Consider the following 26435-nt stretch of genomic DNA (forward strand, 5'->3'; position numbering starts at 1 on the left):
TCTCCATGATATGAAACCTTAAAGTAAAACCATAGATTTCTGTACGCATCTATCTTCTGGCTTGAATGTTTTTTCTCATCATTGAATGTCAAAGTTTTCCACAATAATGCGCTTCTGACAGAATATTCATCGCGAGAGTTCCTCCACGTATCCTCTATCAGCTCAGGATGATCTCTTCATAGCTTCAAGAACTAACCAATTTCGCAGAATAATATTTTACACTTTTGCACAATCATGCAAACATGATTATGATTAAATAAAAAAGTGATTTTTATTACTTTGTTGGCGAGTAAAGAAAACCGACTTTAGAAAAGCCATTTCAAGCCACTGATTTATAGAACTCGTTACAACGGCAATACATCATTTTAATATTCACTGTTGTAGGACAAGTCTCGCCGCTAGAATAGTATGTTTATAGCATCTACCTGGATAATATCCCGGATGGATGGAGATGAGAGCCGAAAGGTCGGCCTTCTCTCTCGCCTGTCTGATTATTATTCCCGTGCTGATAGCGTGAAGGAAAGGGCTCCTACGCCGTAGGTCGTCACACCAAGACGAAGTCTTCCGTCACGGCAGAGCGTACAAGTATAATCATATATTTTTTCTTTCCTTTGCTTGTTCCGTCTTCGGCTTTCCCGCCTCTGCATCCTCAACATGGTACATTGACGGTTGAGCTGCTAATTACTTACAGGACTTATCGAGATCGACCAGTGCATTCCCGCGCACGTTTTATCCGATCGATCGATCGATTCCAAGAAGTTATTACTCATCTTACGTTATCACTGGAAGGCAAAAGCTTTTTCTCATCCAGTTTCTGCACTCAGATTGTATGTTACGGAATATCATTAGGCGAGTTCTACGTTTAGAGTAGCTGTCTAGAAAGTAACAACAATGATGTACTCTTTAATATTTAAAATAATGTGATTTTCGAGTAATAATAAAATTTAGAAATATTTAGTTTTAGTACGTTAAAGTATTGCAGTAGCCAATTCTTTCTCGTGGCAGATTGAAGCAAATTCAATTTCATGGTCCATATAATGAATAAACTCTTGAAAAAGAGAAACACGATATTTATAATGAGGTTATGAAAATTTTTCGCAGCTGCATATTTCTTCTAACTATTTCGAAAAGTCTGAGCACAATATGCGTGCCTTTATTGTTTATGAATCCGTTGTTCCACGCCAGCTTTCGTTTCGCTTCTTTTTTCTCATTCCCTTACTCCCTGCCTTCTATTCTTGCGTTCCTGCAAGCTCATTATTTATGAATCCACGCTGATGCTACTGGCCTGCACTACGCTGGGGATAGCCGTAGATCAGGTTCGAGTTCATCGAGTTCATCATGGTGTGCGAAAATACTCAACGACTTTTTTTTTATTCATGAAAGTTCCAGAAATGCGTGACGAAGAGAATTCTCAAGAGAATTACAAGTTTTCATAATCGATTTATGTTTTATTGTAATTGTTTTATTATTTCTCATATTAAAACATATAATGTCTTCTATAAGATATTTTCGAATTATCTTGTGTGTAATATCGCTCATTTTATCATTTGTTTGAGCAAATACATAATCTATTTTCCTAACGTAATAAGCAAATTTTCTGATATAATAAATTGTAATAAACAAATGCAGTAATAATAAACTGTAATAAATTCTACTTTATTAGTTTTGTACATGAGAGAATCTTCACGAATAAATGTCTTGCAATGTCGCAAACAAACAAAATCGAACCGTTAACATATTCACACAGACAGAGTTATTTTAATTAACTAGGCGCCGTGCATCGCATTCCCTTTTTACCTCATTGCTATTCACTGAGATGAGGTTTACATTTCTCATGTGCGCACATGAAGGTCTGCTTTTCGCTTTCATGTAAATCTCTACGGTGAGCAGTCCGATTCATCACGAAAGCGGATATAATATCGTGACGGGAAGCGGTTTGCCGAGAGGGTGTGAAGCGACCCTAGACGAACAACAATTCCTCTCTTCGGAACGCCGCGCTGGTTCCCTCTATCACAGCATCATTCGTGGGAGAGTGAAGAGGAGAAGGAAAGAGAGAGAGAGAGAAATAGAATAAGAAGTACAAGTTCAAGAATCGCGATGAGTACTATGCGCGCAACGTATGCGCTGGCAGAAATAACAATCCTGCCTTTCCGTAAAACTTTTTCCCTTTCCCTTTCCGATGCCGGGGATATAACACGGTGTGCGGAACAATTTTCTTCACCATTTAATCAGTTCCACCTGGAGAGCATCGATATCGGTACTGGTGAACATTGACGGAATATTGATGCGCATTCAGTTGATGTCTTCATCGAGATAGTCATGCTTCATCTACAATGTCCAAGCAATGCCGAGCAGTTATCATCGAGTTGCGATCTGTAAATGGAATGGTACGAGAAATTGCATTTGCATGAAGTACTCAAACGTGATAAAAGATTTACCATTCGATAAATCCTCTGCGAATATGGGAAATAGCAAGAGAAACAAGTCGCCGCGCATCTCTCTAGCGTTCGACGGGATCCTTCGGGGAAGCCATTAATTCAAACGGCATTGACGTTGCAAGAAGCATAAATCTGCATGTTCAGTAGCCGGGGTGCGTCGAGCCGCAACCTTCCTGGTACATAGGAACGATGCACCAAGTAATCAGGGCCTTCTCGCTACCAAGAAACGCATCTCTCACAAAAAGGCGACTGAAATCCGGTAGGCGTGTTATTCGCACAGGTACATCGAGGATTACCGGAAGTGTCGATCCCGCACGCCGAACGCGCCTTAGGCTCCTGCGGAATATCACCGGCCTGCGAACTCGTCAGCCAGGTTTCTCCTTGGTATATCGCGAGACGAGACCGGTTGTGACGTAAAGGTCAGGGCTTTGTGCGTACGCGGAATAACTTTTCTGGTACGCACAACGGCTGGCGACAGCATGAATCGCCAAGCGCGCGCGCGATCATTAAGGTCGTCGAGTTACCGCATTGCGTATCTCCATCTCTTCCTGATGCGAATCAATGAGAACTGGAACACGACAATACTTGTTCTGGCTTGTATAATACATACATCTTGATAAACATGATGATTCGTTTATCATTACAGGAGCCGCTCATTTCGATAATGATCGATGTAGCATTGCGTTGCGAGTGTCGAATATCGATACGTATATTGATTGATCCAAGTAGAACTAAAGAATTTATACTGCACTGTGCGTGTATGTATGTATGCGTATATGTGTGGGCTGCAGGCTGCTGCACCCCGGAAATCCGAGTTTCTCAGGTAACTCGTGACCTCGCGCGGGACGAAGAAGAAACGCTTCTTCCGCGCGCGCGCGTTTCTTTCACCTCGGTAGGCGCATTAATCTTCGTAACAGTGCATCAACCTGCCTACCGAGCACACCTAAGCGCATTCCTCATTGTTAGCGCGCGACTTTGCCACGACGTGCATCTCGTGGGTGCCGGGTCGCGATGAGAGTCTACGGGGTCGCAGACAGAGAGGGGAGGCTGAACCTTTGGCCTCGGTACAGGCAACGATGTGGCTCTCCTTCCCTCTGGCAATCTCCAATGGAGCTCTATTATACTTGGTGACCTCGAATTCCGCGAGACTACGTGGCTGGTCTTGCGCCGTTTGGGTATAATCATATTCTGCAACCTTGTTATCGCATTACCGTCATGCGGATTGACCGTGTATGAAAGAGAAGAAAGTTGGTCAGCAAAGCCAACGACTTATTGTGGAATCCGATGATGGGCCATTGCACGTAGATTTACATAATATGAAGGCATTGTTTGCATCCTTGGCATTCGCGGGCTCTGCATTCAATGCCAGAGAAATAAGAGAGGTTCTCGGGAGAATTTTATCATCACCTGCAAATGGCAAAAGAGCGACCGTGAAATAGCGGAAAGGTGCACGGTTTATTTTTCGTATTCACGCTCGCCGGTAGTATTATTTCTTGCTGTTATTATCGCATGAGGTAACAGATAAGCGTAGCCGGGAAAGAATATGCAAGAAGGATCTCGCGTGCTTGGCGGTACCTGTGCCGTCTTGAAGTCGAGGATCAAGACACGAGTCTCGAGGGTACAGGGAGGAAGGTCTCTTGTATACCACCTGCGAGAACAGAACGGGACAAAAAGCAGCAGCAGAAGGAAACTAGGAAGCGGTCTCGTGAAACGTGAGCAAAACGCGCGCGGGAAGTCGACCACTCGCATGCTCCCAACTGGTGTTAGCGGATTACACGCCTGGCAGCGGCGAATGGCGCGGTTTCCTCGATCGAGGCTGGTAGAGTCGTCTCCTCGAAACTTTATGAACGTTAAACTCGTTCAACAGGCTATGTACAACGGGCTCTTCGTGTAGATGAGGCGTATTTCCTGATCAACCATGTAGTCAATTAACTCCAACACTCTATCGAAGCATCCGTCTACTTGCGGATTAATGTGCTGGATTAATGTGTGTCCACTCCCCCGAAAGCGGAAGTTCTACATGCGATTATACGGTGGCTTACCAAGTATTGGCTCACCAAGTACTGGCTTACATGCTTGTCTTCAAGGAGACTGACAGATGTTTTCTTTATAAACATTTGCACATTCTTTTCATTACCATGTATTCTTACACATATTCATATCATCATATGTGATTTTATTTAAAATGGGTATATTATTACTTGGCACATGTGCGGAAATTATTCTTCCTTATGCATCGGAGTTGGTGTTGCGCTAGCTCACAAAATAAAACGCTTTAGCTTTTAGAATTATCATTTAGAATAATTTGAATTACGACTCTAATTGAGGTTTCTTATTCTTATTACAGATGGGCTCGTTTGTGATCAGAACAGTAGCAGCTGCAATCGCGAGCTGGATATTTATGATACTGATAGCGCGTGGCGATGCCGCGGTGGGTAAGTTCTTTTAAAATTAATCGATGGCAGGAAAGGTATGGTAGGTATTTGCACTCGATAAAGTCTCATAAAAACTTCTCAGTCATTAATAATAACAAAAGAAATCACTAATTCCGGGATAGATCATTATGTATTATCTTATATAATATAGTTCTAAAAACAATATTTCATAAAAGAAAACATTAAAATAATAGCTTATATTTTCTAAAACTTTTTTATTACAAAATAGAATGTGTTTTTAACAATAAAAGAAGAAAAGAAAAAGAATGGCCATCTTCCCAGAGTCACTCTATTAGCATCGATAATGGTAAGACATTATACATAAAAGATTATTTCTACATTTCAGCTAGGACGGCGTTTGAGAAACTTACTGACTACGATTACCGCGGCACTACCTATTACAGCGTACGGAATTTGTCGTTGTACGAGTGCCAGGGATGGTGTAGAGAAGAGGCGGAGTGTCAGGCCGCTGCGTTCTCCTTCGTTGTGAATCCCTTGGCGCCGATGCAGGATACTCTCTGCCAGCTGCAAAACGAAACGGCCGCTACGAATCCGGCCGCGCAGCCTCAAAGAGCTGCCAATATGTACTATATGACGAAATTGCAAATAAGATCCGGTGAGTGAACGCAGGAGAGCACATTTGCATGTGTAAAGTATTCTAAGGGATATTATGTTACACGAGTTTTCTTTCCGATTTAAATAAAAAATTATCAAGAATTAAGGGATAATATATTATAACGAGAAAATATGATATGAATATATAACATGATATGTAGAAGTATATAAATAGGGACTTTTGATAATTCACTTTCTGTTTCTCGCAAATGCTTGTAAGTTTTACTCTTCTTTTTCTTATTTTATATATATGTTCTACGTAACGTTTTTTATATAAAATAAATAAAACTTAGAATCAGACGGTTACGACCGCAAAATATTAGAATATGGTCTTATGTTCACAAAATCGCTACCCGATAGAAACATCATCAGGTGGGAAGATGAGTTATTGAAGAGATAGGAAGTCTTCGAAGAAACTCCACGAAAAGTATAATCGGTTTTAAAATGCCCTTTCAAAAAATGACCATTGTGACGGATGACCCGAACTTGTAGATTCCTGTTTCTTTCTGTTTATGTTCTCACGGAAAACATTTTGTAAGCGAAAATACACAAGCAAAGGCTGACTTATACTGGCTTAGAAAAATAGCACATTTATTTCATATATATATATACGAAAAAAATCCGTTAATACAGCTGAATTTTGATTGTGACAAACGAAATTTTCTGTTTCCTAGAGACCAAACGAAAACTGGGTTATAGGAACAGAAAAATTCTTCTAAAAGATTTCGGTTCTCGGTTGTACCAACCGTAATATTCGATGTCATAACACAGCTATACAGTTATGACACGAGATTTTTGTTCTTGGACGCGTTGAAATTCAGTTGTGATAACCAAAACCAATTGTAAAAAAATAATAGTAAAAATAATAATAATAATAATAATAATAATAATAATAATAGTAATAATAGTTCAATATAATAGTAAAAAAGATAAACTGTGTGTATATAGTGTAGCAGTTTAGCAATAACCTATGCAATCCGCATTACTGTAGATTATACATTGGAAATTAAAGACTGCTAGTTGAAGATTCAAATTCGATCAATCAGGGTAAAGCAAGACTGATCTGATTGGCCAAATTTCGATCGTAAAATAGCAATCATATTTCCTTGTACGGATAGCCGAACAGTCGGCTACAGCAACGGCGCATTTGGAACGGAATATTTCGGTTCCTTGAACCGAGAGCATTTGTTGATATAAACAATCTTTCAGTTGATACAGAAAGGCTATATGTTACTGCAACCGAAACTAAAGTAACTGAAAATTTTTGGTTGTTATAACCGATTAGTTTTTCTTTTAGTTAAAGTTTGCATTACGTTTCTTTGCACATAAATAGAAATTTTTGAAGAAAAATGCATTTCGAGAAGTTGTATATAATCTTCTTAATAAAGATTATATTTTTCAACAGTTACTGCGCATTTCAAAATATTGCCCTTGCAGGTACCTGACGAAAAGAATAGAAAAGTGAAAAGGAAAAGTGTGTATAGGATATTAGGAATTTCGTGGAAGAGAGGTCAAACTAGTCGACTAGTTCGGCTGCTCTGTGGAAGCCGACGATCGTGCAAAATTTCACATGAATAGCTCTAAAACCAACCTCTAATCAAGCATAAAGTGCGTTTCGTAAGTCTGTCATAAATTTAACAACAGACTTCGATGGGTGATATCTTAGCTACGGTCCAACATAAGCTTAAAATTTGTTGGTCGTTATTGCTGTCGGCTTGCAATATCAGATCAAAGTAACCGACTCTATCCTTTTTTGACATTCTAGCAATCTTCTTTGACATCCTTACAATCCTGTATTATATGTTTAATATTTCTGTGTGCCGCCCGTTGTGCAAGTGGCCATAAAACGTTTAGAAATATTTTAAACTAGACTTCCGCCATGATATACAAGTAGACTTCATTAAATTTCAAAAATACAAGTTGCTCTAAGAATAATCGTCATCAACTGGACGATGCTTTACTCAAAACTAGCGAGTCTTGTCAACGAAGTCAGGGATTTGCATGGCTGAAGCTGATTCATCCATAAGGAAGTCACGCGTCGTAGCGGTTTATTGGCACCGCTTGCTAAAGTCTCGTCGGTGGCGACTTTAGCGCCGGTTTCGAGGGCGGAACAAAAGAAATTGGAACGCCGAACGGGCCCGGCCGAAATATATTCCGGGCTAGCGTGCCAAAATGCGCAACTGCGTGCGTCATCGATGGCATCAACGTGTCAACGATGCCAAGTCACATGCCAGTGTCTTGTGATTTTTAGCGCGATGATTCGCATCCCTCATTGCATAATCTGGAAATGTTGATAAGCCCTTTGAAGTATTTAAAGCGGCAAAACTTGTTTTGTTATGCACAATTGCTTTAATACTCTTGAAACGTCTCAAAGGAAGGAATCGTACATGCATTAAAAACGTTAAATAAGAAATCAAATTGATTTAAATTAACTACTAAGCGAGAAAACATATTTTACATAAAGTGCATTTTACATAAATAGTCCTTACTATAGCTGCAACATACAAGCATGCCTGTAAAATATTTATAAGCAGACATTACAAATATGGTATTAAAATCTTATAAGAATATTAATTATGTAACATATATAATTATATATATATATATATATATATATAATTAATCATATATTAACATAATAAAAAAATAAAATTAACACATGCATCATATATTATTTTAGAAAATGTTTGCCTGCGGCCATGGGCGTTCGAGCGCATTCCGAATAAGATGATTCGCGGATTAGATAATGCATTAATTTACACATCTACAAAAGAGGCATGTCTTGCGGCTTGCTTAAACGAGCATCGCTTTACCTGCCGTTCCGTGGAATACAATTACGTGACGCTTCAGTGTCACTTGAGTGATTCGGATCGTCGAACTACGGGTCAATACGTTCAATTTGTGGATGCTCAGGGTGTGGATTATTTTGAGAATTTATGTTTAAAAGGTAAATGTTTAAATGGTCTTAAAAATATCATTAAAAATATAATTTTAGATATTAGAAGAAAACTGTATGATTCATATAAACTATATGTTTAATCACACGCTTGTAGGAAAAGAGGCTTGCAAATTTCAAAGGATCTTCCAAATGCCCAGGATTGGAGTGGCGGATGATAAAATCGCACAATACGCAGGCCTGCATTATTACACCGACAAGGAGTTGCAAACTCAAAGCGAATCCGCTTGCAGATTAGCCTGCGAAATTGAGAACGAGTTTCTTTGCAGATCCTTCCTTTATCGGGGCGCTCCTCAAGGATCGGCTTACAATTGTCAACTCTTCCATTTGGACCATTGGACTCTGCCGGATGGACCTTCGACGTATCTTAACGCGGAGAGGCCCTTAATCGATAATGGAGAAAGAGTTGGCACTTACTTTGAAAACTTTTGTGAAAGTGAGATAACATTTCAAGCGTGATTAACATAATCGAAAAATGCAATATTAATCATGTGTATATTGTTGCGTTCATTTTAGAGGGTACTGGACCATTAACGGATCCATTACCGGTCGTCTTTGAAACTACGGAAGATCCTACGATAAACAATCTCACTAGAAATGATATTAATTGCGACAAGACTGGAACTTGCTACGATGGTATAGAATTAATCTCCTGATAATCGTAGTACAGTTTGTAATACTATATACAAAATTATGATTAACGATTGGTGTTACAGTGTCAGTTGACTGTAAAGATACTCGTATTGCCGTTCAAGTTCGTACGAATAAACCTTTCAATGGACGTATCTACGCCCTTGGACGATCCGAAACCTGCAACATTGATGTTATCAACAGCGATTATTTCAAGCTTGATCTCACCATGAGCGGACAGGATTGTAATACTCAAAGTGTGGTAAGTGATACAGGCTGATAATAATAAGATATGAAATTCTGCCACTTTAAAGCACGAATATTATATAGCAAAATACGCATGTTTAGAAATAGTTTAATTAAATAGCACTGTTGCTGAGTTTTAAACGCTTTATCGAGATATTACGCTTAAAATATATTGTTTCTGTATTAATATGTAATATGTTTCCATATTCTGTAATATTTAACATAAAATTAGGAAAACCTATTTCTTATACATATATGCACATTTTTCAAAGATCGATAAAGAGTTTGCAATAAATAAATCGCACCTCTCTTTCTTTGAGTACATAATCTCTGTTCAAACTTTCTTTTCACCATGGCAGCGTGACGGTTTTCAGACTGGAATTTATTCAAACACGGTGGTACTGCAGCATCACTCCGTGGTAATGACAAAGGCTGATAAAATCTACAAAGTTAAATGTACATATGATATGTCGTCGAAGAATATTACCTTTGGCATGATGCCGATCAGAGATCCAGAAATGATCAGCATTACTAGTGCACCAGAAGCGCCGCCACCAAGGATTCGTATTCTTGATAGTCGCTCGCGAGAGGTTGAAACTGTACGCATTGGTGACAAATTGACCTTCAGAATTGAAATTCCGGAAGACAGTAAGTTCGTTTCCTGCAAAAAATTCCCGCAAATTTTCCTGAAAAAAGCGAGAACGCTGACTTTGATTTAGGATTGACCTGCAATCTCCGACAGTAATTTGTCAAAAATTAATATTAATATTCTATGCAGCTCCGTACGGCATTTTCGCTCGCAGTTGCGTAGCTATGGCAAAAGATTCAAAAAGCACGTTCCAAATTATCGACGACGAAGGGTGAGTGATGATTTTATCTTCTATCTAAGCATGAGAATAGAGTTCGCAAAGTAAATCTGACCAAACTTTCAGGTGTCCCGTCGATCCCTCCATTTTCCCCAGTTTTACTCCGGACGGTAACGCCCTGCAATCTGTGTACGAGGCCTTCAGATTCACCGAATCTTACGGCGTGATCTTCCAATGTAACGTAAAGTACTGTTTGGGGCCCTGTGAACCGGTAATTGATTACTCTTGTCATTCTTTCTGTTAATTATAAATGCAGAAGCAAAGCAATTAAAATTCGAAAAACTCATAAACATGCTTATAGGCCGTTTGCGAGTGGGGACGTGAATCTGTAGAATCATGGGGCAAGAGACGCAGAAGAAGTCTTGCGAACTCAACGGAGGAGAAAACCGAAGATATGACTCTTTCTCAAGAAATTTTGGTGCTCGACTTTGGCGATGAGAAACAATCCGAGTTCTTCAAGAACGACGCTAGCATAGACTTCAATGAAGGTGAGTTCGCGTTTCGAAAACGCATTTCGGCATATTTGACAAAGATGTTGTTAACTTTAAACTAAGTATCCATTGCCTTTGAACACGATACTTATTTCCAGATAAAACAGTGACTATTGTAGAGCCATGCCCAACGAAAACCTCGGTATTAGCGCTTGGTGTGACATGTGCTCTCCTGATACTTCTCTATATTTCCACGATCTTCAGTTACTACATGAAGAAGTGGCTGGCACCTCACAAAATGATGCCTTAAAAGGCGAAGACACTCGTCCCTTCGATCGAAATCGCAAAAGTAAACGAGGAAGATGATAACGAAAAGGAGTGCGAGGAGTTCACGCATATATTCTCACACATGCATACATATTCATATCGTAAGTTATCAAAAGATTCATTCGTAGCGATACTCACCCATCCTTTCATTCCTACTGTTCATTTTTATTATATTTATAACGGCTGAGACACGTATAAGAGGATAACGGGTAAAAAATCATTATTTGATGGGAACAATTTTTGCATTATAATTTGCATTGAAATTGCAGTTAATGCATTTAGTATTCCGCGCGAATGATAAATCATCGATGACGATTGGAAAAATCGATATATAATGTCCGACTAGACATTGGTTCATCAGTAATACTGATGCGTAATGTGTATAAAGGAACAATTAGCATAAATCAGTATTTTCAATAGATTTATTTAAAAAATATTAATGATAGATCAGTTTGCATGCCGAACTTATATACATGTAAAAAAGATTGTAGCAATTGACAAGATAAAAAGATTGATGAATATAATTTTTACGTTAACTTTTATGTCGAAACAGAAGTTGTACAATTAAATTTGGTGATACGATTCTCGTTTTTATGCATGCTACATCAGCGAGTGTGATTGAAGCTTGAATGATGACTTACATATGTCGGGCACATTTTTAAAGACGTTTATCGCAAAATTGGCGGCCAATTCTTTCACATATATACATATACAGATACACATACACGCGCATATATATGACAGATTTCGTGGAGCTCACTCGCGACTAAAACCACCTTGGAACTGCAATGAGTAGACTATTTAAGAATATTTTTAGAAACAGCTAACTGTCTTCTAGTGGCTACTTCTGATCGGGTTGCAAGGAGAACAGAATCGAGCAAACGAATTGACTTTTCGTATTGCTCAAAGCAAAATTTTCAATGTCTCCTGATGGTTGATGCGGACTTGGTTATTGCTTTCAATCTATGGAGATCGATTTGTAACCCGTATCAAGACTAGCAATATTTAAACATTCACGCTTCACTAACGTCTCTAACGATACAAGTAGTGATAAGATAGTAATTAAGCGTAGACGAAAGAAGAGAAAAGAGGAGATTTTTTTACGATTTAGCGGTACTCTCGAAGCGATTTGTATTTTGTGTTTCCGTAATTTTCATAAGAAAATTTCCCCGAAAGAAAATGCAAATTTTATTTCCGAAAATATGATATTAGTCTCATAATTTAATTATAACAATGTCGGAGAAAGAACAACATAAACACAGCAAGAGAAAAATCTTTCAAAGTACGAATCTCTTATGAGTAGCCGCTGGAAAAACTTCTTTGAGACTTATAAACAAGAGTACCTCTACTCGTGAACTCACAGGTACGGATGAAAGAAGCACTTAAGCATTCAGTTACTTGAATGTATATTTGTCGCGTGTTTGTACTACAGCTTGAAATTTTGAATGTATACATTCAGTGTGGAAATGAAAAATACTCGAGGTATAACATATTACCGAATGCGTAAGTGATCGAATAAATCTTTAAGAACAATCATAATACTTTACAAGTTTATCGACTCCACTTAATTAATGAGCTCATCATAGATATCTTACTAAGTATTTTTTTCTCGTTTCGATAGAAACGTTATGAAATGATTCATAAGCGGTACAAATTGGGTGGAGTAAAATAAGACTCTCGGTTAAGGTGCTTACATTGTAAAGAAGTCACACACTTAAAACTGTATATTTATTGAATAAAAAAAGAGAAAAGCAAGTACGATATAATTCATAGTTTCAGAAATTTGTTTTATGAAAATATATATATTCTTTCAGGTTTAGATATCTTTTAACAAGACTATCGAGTGATAAAGGAAGAATTTTATTTACAATAGTACTAATTTATCAAAATACGTTTATTAGCTGTGTGACTTCTTGCGATTTACAAAACAACTTACAAAATGTATATATTATTAAGTCGGACTGCAGTAGACATTCAGAGATAAACACGCATACACATCAATATGCATCAATCACTTATATTTGTACTTTATTTATATACATGAACATTTCAGTAATTAAACTCAAATCAGTTTTGACAGAATTTCCTTGTTTTCCTTCCTTTTTATAATCATTTATTTACAGATTGATATGAAAATTGCATAATGTTTATGATATATTCGAATTCAGTTCCCAATGTATATCTTACTATTATATAAAGATAAGTCACATTTTCCTTTGTTACCTAGGATCTTTAAAACTACTGAACCAATCGACTTGAAATTTTAGTATGAGTATCTTGAGGGTCCCTGGAATGTCATATAGGCTATATCATTTTCTATAAACTTATCACGAGCGAAGCCACGATGGGGGATACTAGTAATATATAAATATAAAAATTTATAATTATATATTTGTAAAAGAATTGTTTCACTTCAGTAAAATATTTATAAAAATAATAAAACTCAATAAAATAAGTATTATCCCAAGTTGTACGTCTATAGACTAAAAATAGACGTCATAATAATAATTATCATAAATCAACATTTTTTAAATAGAATGATTCTAAATAAAATAATTTTGAGAGAGATTCTCAAGTGTAAATATCTTATTGATCTCGTCAACCGCTTTGATGTGTCGATAACACGTTCTACGGATAAAACAGCACATCGGGTTTTAATTGCTCGGCCGATAAGGCAAATAACCAATCGGACCGATATTTGCGCCGGCGTAGATGAAAATACGAGGTGACGACGTGACGTCGTTCGGTGATTTTCCTTTTTCGGCACAATGGCGGAGAATGGCAAAGAGAGAGAAAGAGATAGAGAAGGAAAGAAAGTGTTAGTTAATACGTCGTATCGAGTCTTCGTCGTGCTTTCGTGCTAAAGGCAAACACATGGCAGTCAACCTCGATACGCCTTCGCCAATGATAAGATAAAGGTTAGCGCGTATATTACACATGTGCGTGACGCTCGTCATAGAAACTCTGGGCGTTGCACCGTAGCTTGCTCATGTGCACACGTTGACGCCGCATGCCTACCCTCACGATAATGCTTCATTTCTCCTCTGCACACGATTTCTTCCATAGCTGGCCGTCCATATGTTTGTCCGTTTCTCTAATGCTCGCGTAATACGATAGCAGACGCTACCCCATCTGTACGTGATAAGCAGAGACGTGTACATACAAGCACACGTACTTGTACTTGTGACGCATGACTAAAGGAATCTCGGTGAAACGAGAGTTTCGAGAGCCGTTGCAGCGGCTCCGCCCGTGCGTTTAGCCGCTTAGTGGTTACAGGTAGGTATGCGAGTAGGCGCCATCGTGACCGCCTACAGGGAGATACACTTCCACATTGATACGTGGACGAAAGTGCGGGCCGGCTGAACGCGCATATGCATTTATATGACATGCGATCACAAGATTTTATTTTCATAAAATTACGATCGTGCTCGATGTATTTTAATAGAAATAAACAATCAAGATATAACGCATAAATTTATTACTACCAATTATACTACTAATTTCTTATTATAGCATAATATTCTAAGACGTTACTGCAAATATTAAATAACAGATATTCATGACTCTTATTCAGAAATAACATTTACCAAATGTAATTTAATTTATCAAGAAATTGTTTGACAAGTATTGAGGGAGAAAGCTGTTATCTCTGTTTAGAATATCCAGAGGCATAAATTATTTGAGTTTAAAAAATGTATGAGCAGTTACGCACACAGCTAATCTGTCTTTGCTCGTATGTATGATTAGATTCGAAGCTATGCACGCATATATGCAATGAGCATTCTATATATGCATACATGCATTAAAGTGTGTATGCATGACACGTGCACGTGCGTGGTATGCATTGCGTATGTATATATGTATGTTTATATGTGTGTTTTGTGTATTTTTGTAACATTTGCACAGTACATAAATAAGTGTAGATTATAAACTCTATTGTAAACTCTATTATAAACTTTAGAATTCAACGACTCGCATTCTTTACCCTGGATAAAAGATGAATGTGCATACATACACAGTTGTTTCCCAATGACCATGATCGCTTATCGCACTTCCATTCGCAACATGTCATAGTTCACGAATTCTTTCAGTCATTCCGCTGTTATCGAGTGACCGTACTTTCAACGGAATATATTATGTACTCATATCAGTTGAGAATACAAATATTTTCATAAAATTATAAATGCAGGCTATAATATATCGGAATGTATTTTATGTATGATGAAAAAGTAGTAGTGTTCTAAATATTAATCATTAAATTAGGAACGCAGTTTATTTATTTTGCGATTTGTATCATATTGGATAAATAACGTCTTTTATACAGTTCAGAGAGAGAGAGAGAGAGGGGAGAAAATAGTGAAGTAAGAATTTAAAAGACGCACAATTATAAATAAAATTCGACTTCAGAAATGATAAAATTTGAAAGCCTGAAACAAATTCTGGCAACAGTGGTCAGCACAAAACATGCATTGCAAAATAATACGAATTTTTGAACGATGGCCAACTTGACGAAAATTTAACAGGATTCTGGGATCAACTCCGACGAAATAGATATTTGCACGCATTTGTTGTTTTTACCAAGAGATTTAAACTTCTATTCTAATAAATCAAACTAAAAATTATCTATAAAAAATGAAGACAAATTTTTTTGTAATTGCAAAACTCGTGCTCCTATTTTCTTTATATTTAAAATCAATACGAATAAGATAGACAAGAGCCACGAACAGTGGATTGGAAGCAAGGTGTTGCAAGTCGGAACATCAGTAAATAGAGACTTGGCCCGTCTATTTTTTTTCTCTTCGTTGTTCTTTGACATTCCTATAGTCTGCTCGAAGGGCATATCTGTACATAAATACGTAGAAGAGTACAGAAAGCGAAGGCTACTACAGCCACATGAACGAGCGCGAAGAAAGAAGAGAGACAGAGAATGGTCGACGTACATCATTTGGGCGCCGAGAAGTCTGGCTCGACCAAGCCAGGCCAGAGGCGCGTCTCTGGTTACGCGACTATTTGGGGCGCCAAGCTGGTGGCCACAGCAATGTGGCGGTGAACGGGGATTGGAGAAGGAAGACGGGGCAAGAAGAGGGTGTAGGTAGGCGTCGAGCAACGTCCACCGTGCTAAAGAGAAGCTTGCAGGGCCGGCGAATGAGGAGAAAAGCAGGAGATCGCCAAAGGGGGCTCCACAGGCCACATTCCAGAAGAATGCGAGTTTTCAAACATACCTGGCCTGCGTGAATGTAGGTCCATGACCGATCCTATAATACGCACACAGCGATCTCCTGCGAGCTGCATTCGTTCCTCGTCTCACCTCTCCTACGTCGACCGTTCGAACGATTCCCTCCATAGCGCGTCCCTTCCCCCCTAATGCTGCTCTATTGCACACAGACATATATACGTACACGTATATACCCTCCCTTCCCTGTTCTCCATCATGCTCTCCCTTTCTTCGTCCCTCGCGCTCACCCGAACGACCAGGCCGACCGAGCTGGCGACACCCTGTCTGGCAAGACCGGCCGGCGGACAAAAGAGGGGGCGCCCGAGTGCTGCGTTGCCACGTCCTCGATCTTCGTGCTGCGCCTACCTTCGGCCCCAAGGACAAATCCGACGAGCCGTGCCAGCCGTCGTACTGCACTAGGCGACTGCCGGTCTGCTGCTGCTGCCTCGATGTTTTCCTTATGATGCTTACCGTCAATATTATATTGAACGAATACTCTCGACTGTTCGCGGAAGCACGAGAGGCAGAATAGGATAAATGAAGAAGAGGCAAAAAGCAGGACAAAGAGCAGAAAAATAAAGGAGAGCTAAAATTATACGTTTGCTCGACTTGTGATTAATTTATTGCATCAGTACGAATTAAATAAAAAATATTGATAAATTACTAACATTATTGTGGTATAACGGACACGTTATTAATTACTTGTATAGAAAATTGACAGGGAGATCTCTGTTTCAAGGAGATGGATAGTGGAATACTTGAGCGATGAATCGTACCTATATAACTACGTGAAGGCCGAGGAGGCAGGTGCCTTCTTGCCGCTATTGCTGCACGACGGACGTGCTCAAAAGGGGGCCTCATCGTGATCGGCGGGCACAAGAATAGCCGCCGTGATTCTTGGAAATAGAGTAGGGTGCCTCTTCAAAGAACTGCGAGAGGATTCGTCGGCATCCTTGGTTTCTGCTGGTGGCGCGAATCGTGGAAATTTACGAGGCCTCGTCCGTTTCTTTTTATCGGTCTATCTTGCTCACGCGCTCGTTCATCGAAGTATATGCGAGCGTGCGGCTTGCGTCATTGCCTCGCGGGTCTCTCCACGCATTTGTATGTGTTGCGGCCTACGTGTGGCTAAGAAGACATGGCAACGGCGCGTGAAGCTAAACATATTAACTGTCGGCTCACGCCACAAAAACAACATGATCTCATTCCACGGCGCATATGCAAGAGGCTATCATATACCTTCAAATCTCATTCAAAAGCGCCCTCAATGATATGAAAGAGAAAAAAAGAGAAAGAAAAAGAAAAAATACGAAATTCTATTTATCAAAAAAATAATCGTACATAAATAAAATACTGAAAAATTTAACGCGCATTTAACGGTAAACTATGAGATTGCTGAGTAGAACTAGCAAAATACGATATTGATATCACAAAGTTATAATGTGGATTGTTTTAACCCCAATAAGCTTAGCATTAGTCGTGAGCTTGTATGGACATAAGCGCTTTTCCTGGAAGTCGAGATCTCGTCACCCACTAGCCGCTTTACCAGACTGTAAAATTTCCAGTGCTACCGTTGAGTCGAGAGTGCACGTAAGATACATGTATATTATAATAGTCACATCATTTTATGTCGTGACTTACCGTTGGTCTAAATTATATATACACGTTTCGATTTTCAAGGAATACATCTTACCATTTATGTTTATCTATCTCAATAGCTTGCAATATTGCTCTTACTCGTAAAATCTGTACAGATTCCTTGCCCCCCTTTCCGTATGTGCTATATAAATGATAGAAAATCATTTGATTTGTATTTAATTCCGTATATCGAGAAGTCGAATAGAGGTATAATCAGCTTAAGGAGAAAGGCGAGTAAAAATTGAGGCTCCATGCTGGCTGGCTGCGACGGCGAGCTGCTAAGCGGCGCGGCAAGCAGGCAGTCAGACATCCTCGGCAGACAACATGGCGCCGAGAGCGTCGTCGTCACGCCGGCGTGACGTTTCCCGCGCGCGTCATTAACGGAAGTGAGCTTACAAAATGGCGGAGTTTTACGGCGTTGAGGTGTGAAAGGGAAGAGAGAAAGGATGGGATATGAGAGACGGCCGTGGTGTCTACGTCTGCGAGTAGTTAGATAGGCAAGCGAAGCAGGATAGCGAGAGACCATAGAAAGAGAGAAGGTTAGGTCGGTGGCACAGAGAAAGAAGAATGACTAGTAGCTGCCTTCAGCAATGGACTAGCGCCCGCACTATACGAATGGGCCAACGGGACGTCGAGGAGGCACTCATTAGATGGAAAGAGGAAGAGCGATGAAGGTGATACATTGAACGCAGAAAGCGCTAAACGAAGTGAACAGCGGGTGGGGATACATGGAGGAGAGGCTGAGAGTGCGAGAAGAGAGGCTCGAGGAAATAAGAGAGTGAGAGACAGCTATAAAGTGGAGGGGAAAGACTAGTGGGAAGCAGCGGCGGTTCTTGTCGGTAGTGGGGATGAAAATTAGTTACGGCATCTACCAAGACCTAAAAGGAACTCCGGCGCCGCACGGTCAGATCGCATCGTGCAATGTTAAGCGTTAAGGTAGTCTCGTGCGTCGTTTTCAGTGCCGGTTTTAAAGTTCATGGTAGTTGTTATCTGCGTCGTCAGTATACTCGGATTTGCTTTGATAGTCGGCGTGACGGCCATTGTCACGAGTGCGACAAGATATTGCGTGTATATAATATTTAAAAAAACTCATGACCTATGACGTGAGTGAGGTGCTCAGTGAGGATAACTCAGTGAAAATGATTCATTCGAAGCACCAGCAATCAGTGCATCAACAACACCAACAGCAGAATATGCGAAAATCTGTAGGCGTTATGGGTACCAGACGTATTTTTACAACGGTCTTCAAAATTAAAGTTCTAGATTCTTATAGGCACGACAAGGATTGTCGCCAGAATCAACGCGCTACTGCGAGAAAATATGGTATTCATCGCCGTCAAATACAAAAATGGCTACAATGTGAGGAGCAACTCAGAAACAGTGTTGAAAACGGAAATACTGCTTCGTCGGCGACTATTTCTTCCGCTGGTGTTCCTAAATCGGATGGTACTGTGACGGAAGTTACAGGAACTGTCGTGACTCCTGGAACGCCGGCCTTGAACCTCAACCTCGCCAGACAGCACGGCGACGAGCTGACTACACAGCAAGGGCCCCCACCTCCTCATCCTCCGCATGGCAGTGCACCCTCCTCGCCCCAATATAGCCTTCAAACTACTACCACCGGTACGGCTTTGCCCCTGTGTATTACTTCCGTAGGATATCAAGAATATTCATCAGAACAGCGTCTTCGTTTGGAGCTCGAAGAAAGAGTCCACATACCAGAGATTCATGTATATCCAGACACGCAAGTGGATCAGGACCGTAATTACTACGTGTTGAATGGAGACGGACAGCAAGATACAGAAACAACGTCTCTTTTCAGCAGCAGAAACGAAACAAAGGTATATCAGACTTTGACGAATTACCATTCGCCGCATCAGGAGCATCGATACGTAAATGATATCAACAGTACAAGTGTGCATAATCATTCGCCTAAACATTCGCAGCAACGGGAACAAAATTATGGAAATGTCGATTCATTCGACGGAAGATCGTATGGCTTGCTACTAGCGCCGTCGATGATAAAGACAGAGCCAGCGAGCCCAGACACAGCGGCGACGTCAGGGCTGTACGAGTCATCGAGCTCTCCCAGCAACTCACGGGCCCCACTCTCGCCGGTATCGCATCGAGCTGCCGATAGTGGCAACTCCTCATCGTCCGTTCACTTTGTTGACTGCTCACGAACCTCCGCAAGTCCGTACTTGCACGTGCACGCACATGAACACGCACACGCATGTCCACCGCTGGATTCCGAGAAATCGGTCCCTTCGCTCTTGCACCAGCAGGAGAGAGAGTCGGAGGAGATGCGGCATACCGAGGAGAAGAGAGAGGAAGAGATGTTGGAAAACACAGATTACTGCAAAGCCGTAGTCAAAGAGGAATTGGACTTGGATGAAGAAGAAGCGTATGACGAAAAGGAAGGAGCTACATCTTCTTCATGTATTGATTATCAGCGACCATTACGATTACCTGTCGACAAATCTTTGGGTAGTTCAGGACCGGTAAGCCCGATGTATGATCGCAACGGTTACTCCTTACCATCGAGTCCTCGTGATTCTACTAGCGCCGGAAGATCTAAAAGTAGCTGGTCAGATAGCGAGATGGATCCCCTCGTATGTTCTATCAGCAATGTACATTCATTTGGCCATTTTACACGCAGACGATCCTTTCCCTTACGCTTCAAGCTTGACGTTCTCGATGCTTTCCATCGAGACAAAGAAGTAAAGGAAAATCAACGAGCCACCGCAAGAAAATTCGGCATAAATCGTCGTCAAGTACAAAAATGGTTAGAACAGGAAGCAGAACTCAGGGAAGAAATTGCTCTTCGAGGAGACTTGCGCCAACGATTAGGCCCTATCCAGGAAGTCACTTCCGGTGAATCGCCGTTGGATCTGACGTTGACAAATTATATTTCGAACTCGACGCATTTGAGTTCGAAATACAAGTCAACTGCATTTGAGTGCATCGAAATGCAACTCAACTGCATTTCAATGTTGCGTAATCAAGCTGAGACAGAACAGGAACGATCGCATTTCTATTTCTGCGATGTTGATTCTGTTCGTTCGCAACATACCTCGTATTATCAATACTCTTCTGAGATAGAGTCATCTTCCAAGATAGAACCTATGGAGCCCTGCAATCTCTCTTGCTCCGTAGACAATCGAACGACAACGTCAACGACAACGACATCCTCTTATCAAGACTTGTCTTTACGAGAATCCAACTACACGGAGTCTTCAGTTAAGGCGTACTGTTATTCGCCTAGAGCAAATTCTGAAGTGTCTACTCATTCTGAAGGATGCGAGCAAAGATCTTCGCCTCTAAAAAGGCAGCATTGTATACTTCCTTGCTGTTGTGAAGTGACGCCGTCGCCAAAACGATTCTGTTCGGATGTGGATGACTCCTACGACGTACCTCCTCAAGATATGCCGCTTTGTCTCGTGAAGCCCAAGTTGCCACGGGATGTCTCTCCTTCTCGAACGGAGCTGATTACTATACCAATCAGTACTGTACCGACTTCGAACAATCCTGATGCCATCACTTTTAAGCCTTATTTAGACAATCCCGTGAGTAAACCAGTGAAGAAATGCGCCGTTCAGAGCGATTTGTCTTCTATCAGTAGCCACAACATGAATAACAACAATAACAACAACAATAATAACAATAATAATTGCCAGATTATTTGCAATTTTAACGAGGGTCAAAGTCACAATTATGATTTCGAGCTTAATCTGCGAGTGCCGGTTTCTTGGAGGTCTGGAAGTCTGTATAGAGGTTTTCCGCAGCAAAGCGCATTCGTTGGCGTATCATCGTTTTACATGTAATTTTTTTTTTAACTTTTCCTATTTTGATGCGGATGATGAAAAGTTGCATGGAACGATTATAAATCATCCATGTTTTGTCTTATTTAGATGGATTTAGAAAATGACGCTACAAAAAGATTCCAAAATTGGCTATAAAATTGGCTCGCGTTATAGTTAATTAGTTTAGAGTAAAAATCCGACTGGTAAGTTTCTCGAGTGAAAATTTGCCAGCAAAAGATCGATCGGTACGTGATCTACTACACGTAGCGGGCCACGTAAGCTCTTATCGTTTCCACGGATCGTCGGTACCGTGTTATACATCGCGATAAAGTCTTAATCGGCCATTGGACGAACCGAGGTGTGGAAGGAGATTATACATGGTCGCATCCTCGGCTAGCGCGTCTTCTTCCAACTCCAGCAAATTTGCTCGATCCTCTTCCTCTCCGTTTCATCTACTCCATAAAAAATTACGCAGATATCTCGGCAGATTTTTTTCATCGTTTTATCGTCGAGATTAGAGCATAGTGATTATCGGCTAGGCCGTTTAGAGGTCGAAGCATTTGCTATAATTGTAGGATTATGTCAGCATAGCCATCGCATCAAAGAAAAGTTTGCGGAAAGCAATAATTGGACCGAAGTATCGTTTTTGCATGGAAAAAACCATTTGTTTCTGTTCTTGCAGTATAATATGCAGTACAATATATAATGAGGTGTAGAAACGATAATTATATTTCTACAATATTTCTTATTGGAAAAATAGAAAATCTTATTTTACGTTTCTCCGTTGTGGAATATTTTCGGCCAATTTTTGCTTAATATATTTATTCGAATTAGTTTATAGTTCTGTTCAGTTTTTCATTGTATATTACATTAAACAAAAACAACGATTTCAAAGCATATTTTACTTTTTCCTTATATTCCGTGGAAAGCTATTCGCTGGCAGGCGTTGATTGCTTGATTTCTTAGTAGTATAATACGACGCGTCACTCATGATTTTCTGCAAACTAGTCGCGCGATTGCATTTTCATCATTGATCGCGAATGAATATGCAGTTAATCTGCGAAAATCATTTAATTGCTCAAACAATTTCTTCCATGTACGCACGTGCGTCACACGCGTATCATATTAGTATTACAATGCGACTTTATCATCGTCCTTATATCTCTATATCTCAACCGTTAACAATTACTATCTATTTCTTGTTTTCACTCTTTTATTGTTTCTTCTCAAACGGCCTTTCTGTAAATATGTAAATATGTAAATATTGAGAGAATTAAGAAAAAACATGACGTTATTGGATTTCCACTACATTAGAGATTTCTATGATGCATTTTGAAAAATGTATCGTAGTTTTATTTCAAGAAGTTTAGTTCAATATATATCTCCAGTTGGAGGAAATAGGCTATTTTAGTACCAATCATCTAAAAAAAATAAGAAAAAATAAAAAAGAAGTTGAGGAAAGAAGACGGAAATTCGAGTTGAAATGAATCACTTCCGCAGACACCACTTCTCGTGCCTTCTTTAATTGAACACAAGATATATCAAACGTTCTCGATGTATAATAAAAACGCATATTCATATACACATATGCGGTTATAATAGCATATAAATTAATATTTTCAGAAGATTATATGTAGACTTGGTAGAAAGCGAGCTTGATAGTTTGCTCCCAGCGAATTAATTTGTTAAATAATGGTAAAGAAGAATGACAGTATATGTTTTGTGATTAATATGCTCACTATTATATGTTAAAACCATACAGAGATAAATGAAGAGGATTTTATCGTGTGCATACCAAGCGTAAAAGATTTTATTGGTGATAATTAATTCGCTGGTTAATGGTCAATTGTAATGTGGGAAATGGTGACTGAATGGGATTAAAAAGACACAACGAGAATGTCTCTAAAAGGAAATCATGTGCCTTATGTAATGTATTTAAATCAAGATAGTATCACGCGACGTTTCAACTTGATCATGAGATGAGATCAGGGATATATAAATTGTATAGTGTTAAATATTGTAATATAAACTGTCTAGAAATAAACTAATAATATTTCTTAGAATAAATCACAATGTTGAAAGTGATAATTATACATATATGTTTTTATAAAATGTATGCGCTCTCGTTCTCAATGTACTGAAATCGGCGCTGTATGTCGAGATTATTACGATCCTCGAGAAGATAAATAACTTTTGTCCGGCTTTGCTGGCGAATTATCAAAGAAATATCGATATGAATCATAATTGACGCTATAAAAAAATTGATATTAGATTGTAAAAGATATCTTGCTTGTAGACCGGAAGGAACATTGCAATACTAAGTAATTATAGTATTGCATACATTTTCTCAATTTCTTTGTATCAATTAATATTTTGCTTCAAGTTATTCACGAATCTCTCTCGTAAAATACTTATATTGTATCTGAAATAAATCTCATGCGGTATTGTGATCATACCTTCCAAATATTGTTCATATTTTAATGATAAGCCAAGGAAATTGATATTCAGTGGATTTCTAAATAACAGTTGCCAAGCGAGCGAGAGGGAGAAGGCCAATTCTGTAAATCACTGTAGCAGACAGGGCAGTTACATTAATGTTTCAATATTCACGCTTAATCGAGCTCATTCGTGCAGCATTATCCAACACTATTGCCTGTGCGATCGCTTCGTACCGAGCTCTAATTTATCGTCTCACGAATAATAAATTCATGACATGATATTATAATAATTACTTTCATGAGGCAACATATTGCGATAAAGGAATATCACTCTCTTTTGCATCGTCTGTCTGTTTTCACGTAAATATAATTGCTATAAGTTTTCAAATAATATATGGTCAGCATTTTTTCCAGTTTGGTATTATATTCTAAAAATTGCGTAATGTAAATACAATTTTAATCTCGCTCAGATTCTAATTATATACCATGCGAATGTGTATGAAATATATAATAAGGAATATGTTTCTTTCCATAGTTGAAGAATTCGCCAACCAAGTCCGAGGATTGAGATTGAAAGGGAAATACGTTTGTGCCTTGCTTGCGATTGTCACAGTAGTCAAGGCGGCAATGTACAATAAAAGCGTAATCGTAAGCCATAATAAATTACATATGCCATAATATGTTTTACATAACAGATATTTTAAATAAGAGATCGACTGACAAAAAGACCCTCTATTGCGCGAAAAATAAATCTCCGCCAAAGTGCCTTGTATGCGTGTGAGTGCATTCGTGTGCGTGTTGCTTGTGTTTGTATGTAGTACGTATGCCACGTATATACTACAAGAGTCTGTCAGCAAGAAGCATAAGGCGTATATAAGCAATATTTTTTAAGTCCATACAAAAGGGAAGTCTCGGTTGCGATCTCCCGCGTTTGTAGTCCATGTAACACAAGTATATGTATATGTATATATATGTGTATATAAATAAACGTAATAGAGAATTAGAGCGAAGATTATAGAAAGCACATATGAATTTATATATATATATGCATATACATATATATATGTATATATACATATAGCGAAAGTTATATTTTGATATATCAACTTATACACGACGAATGCGCCTTCTAAATTCACCCGGTGCCTTCGAATTGCTCGTGCCTTACAATCTCCTGCGCGAGGAGAAAATTCAGGACCAAAAAGCATCGTGCATGTACTCTTTAACGAGTACCTGTTTATTACATGTAAAAAGAATCGATCTTTTCTTGACAAGATTCTGCACGTCCGAAAATGCGAATTGAAAAATCAATCTACGAATATCCACCAGTGCCCCCTCTTCACGTGCAAGCGTAATATCAGTATTTTAAAATTATTTCTTATTTATTACTCTATGTGACACAAAGATTCCCTAATCTCGGAAAGGAATTCAATAAGCTTATGGAATTTTGCGTGCGCCTTCATTTCTATATCTTCCCGATCATGTACTTCGCAAGAACGTTGAGTTTCTCTTTTATCACACCTTGTGTGCAATCAATATAATTCGTATGACGATTTAACCATTACTCGGCGACTTGTTGCTCATCGATATCTTATCTTATATGTACATACATTTATTGGCACATACTTGGTGAACGATACGAGAAAAAGAAGCACGCGGTCCCTGCGACGTACGGCAGCTCAAAAATGCGGTAATCGAGAACAGTTGAACAATTTATCGATATCTTCATTGTTGTAAACGATGACGATTAATAATAACGATGACGATTAATAACGATAACATCGTTCATTTTGTATTTATTTGCGTATATAGTTTTCTATTAATGCCGAGTTTTACACAAAGTGATCATATTCGTCATTGTGATTTATCGAAAAGTAACAAATGGAAGAAAAAAAGAGAAAGAGTGCTTACGAATGTACGTGTGCATAGCAGAATGTCAGAGAGCGAGAGTAAAAATATATTATTTTAATGTTCGATGAGTGCAAGAGAAAGGCATTGAGATGATTTTTTGTACGTTCCGAGACGCAAGAATTATTGTATTAAATATTGTATAATATGCACACTCATATAGATTATATGAAACGTGCCAAAATGTCAACAAAATGTCCGTTTTGCACTTATAATGTCTTGGTATGGCACGCTTCATATGATATAGAACTTTATTCGAATTTGAAAGAAAATATAAGAGATTATTTTAAAAACTTCACGCCTTGTTATTCTCCCTGTCTATCTTTAAATTTATCTTTTAAGATCGCATGCGTCATTGTTATTAATTTATCATCAGCGTGGTTTTTGCAAGATGCCACACGGAAAAAACTAATCGGTTATAACAACTAAACATTTTCAGTTACTTTAGTTTCGGTGTAGTAACATATATATATATATATATATATAAGTTTA

General features: G+C 39.0%; 2 protein-coding genes across 5 annotated transcripts in view; both read left to right on the forward strand.

Moving 5' to 3' along the window:
- Positions 1-26236, forward strand: part of LOC105284944 — a 167459-nt gene extending 141223 nt beyond the window's left edge. For 3 of the 4 annotated variants that reach the window (XM_011348829.3, XM_026970570.1, XM_020033443.2), the window contains 12 exons: positions 4786-4873; positions 5220-5489; positions 8169-8435; positions 8542-8880; positions 8961-9080; positions 9161-9336; positions 9680-9968; positions 10099-10180; positions 10253-10397; positions 10488-10674; positions 10776-13862; positions 24571-26236. In XM_011348829.3, the coding sequence (XP_011347131.2) occupies positions 4786-4873; positions 5220-5489; positions 8169-8435; positions 8542-8880; positions 8961-9080; positions 9161-9336; positions 9680-9968; positions 10099-10180; positions 10253-10397; positions 10488-10674; positions 10776-10927 (2115 nt within the window). In that variant the 3' untranslated portion in view covers positions 10928-13862; positions 24571-26236. The remainder of the gene's footprint in view (positions 1-4785; positions 4874-5219; positions 5490-8168; positions 8436-8541; positions 8881-8960; positions 9081-9160; positions 9337-9679; positions 9969-10098; positions 10181-10252; positions 10398-10487; positions 10675-10775; positions 13863-24570) is intronic. The other variant, XM_020033441.2, reaches the window with a different exon arrangement.
- LOC105284943 lies at positions 13869-26229 on the forward strand. Its single transcript, XM_011348826.3, has one exon. It carries the CDS (start codon positions 18886-18888, stop codon positions 21616-21618), a length of 2733 nt encoding a protein of 910 aa, XP_011347128.2. The 5' UTR covers positions 13869-18885; the 3' UTR covers positions 21619-26229.
- Positions 26237-26435: the final 199 nt, after the last annotated feature.

Source organism: Ooceraea biroi, chromosome 6 (genome assembly GCF_003672135.1).
Source record: "Ooceraea biroi isolate clonal line C1 chromosome 6, Obir_v5.4, whole genome shotgun sequence".
NCBI classification, from domain to species: Eukaryota; Metazoa; Arthropoda; class Insecta; order Hymenoptera; family Formicidae; genus Ooceraea; species Ooceraea biroi.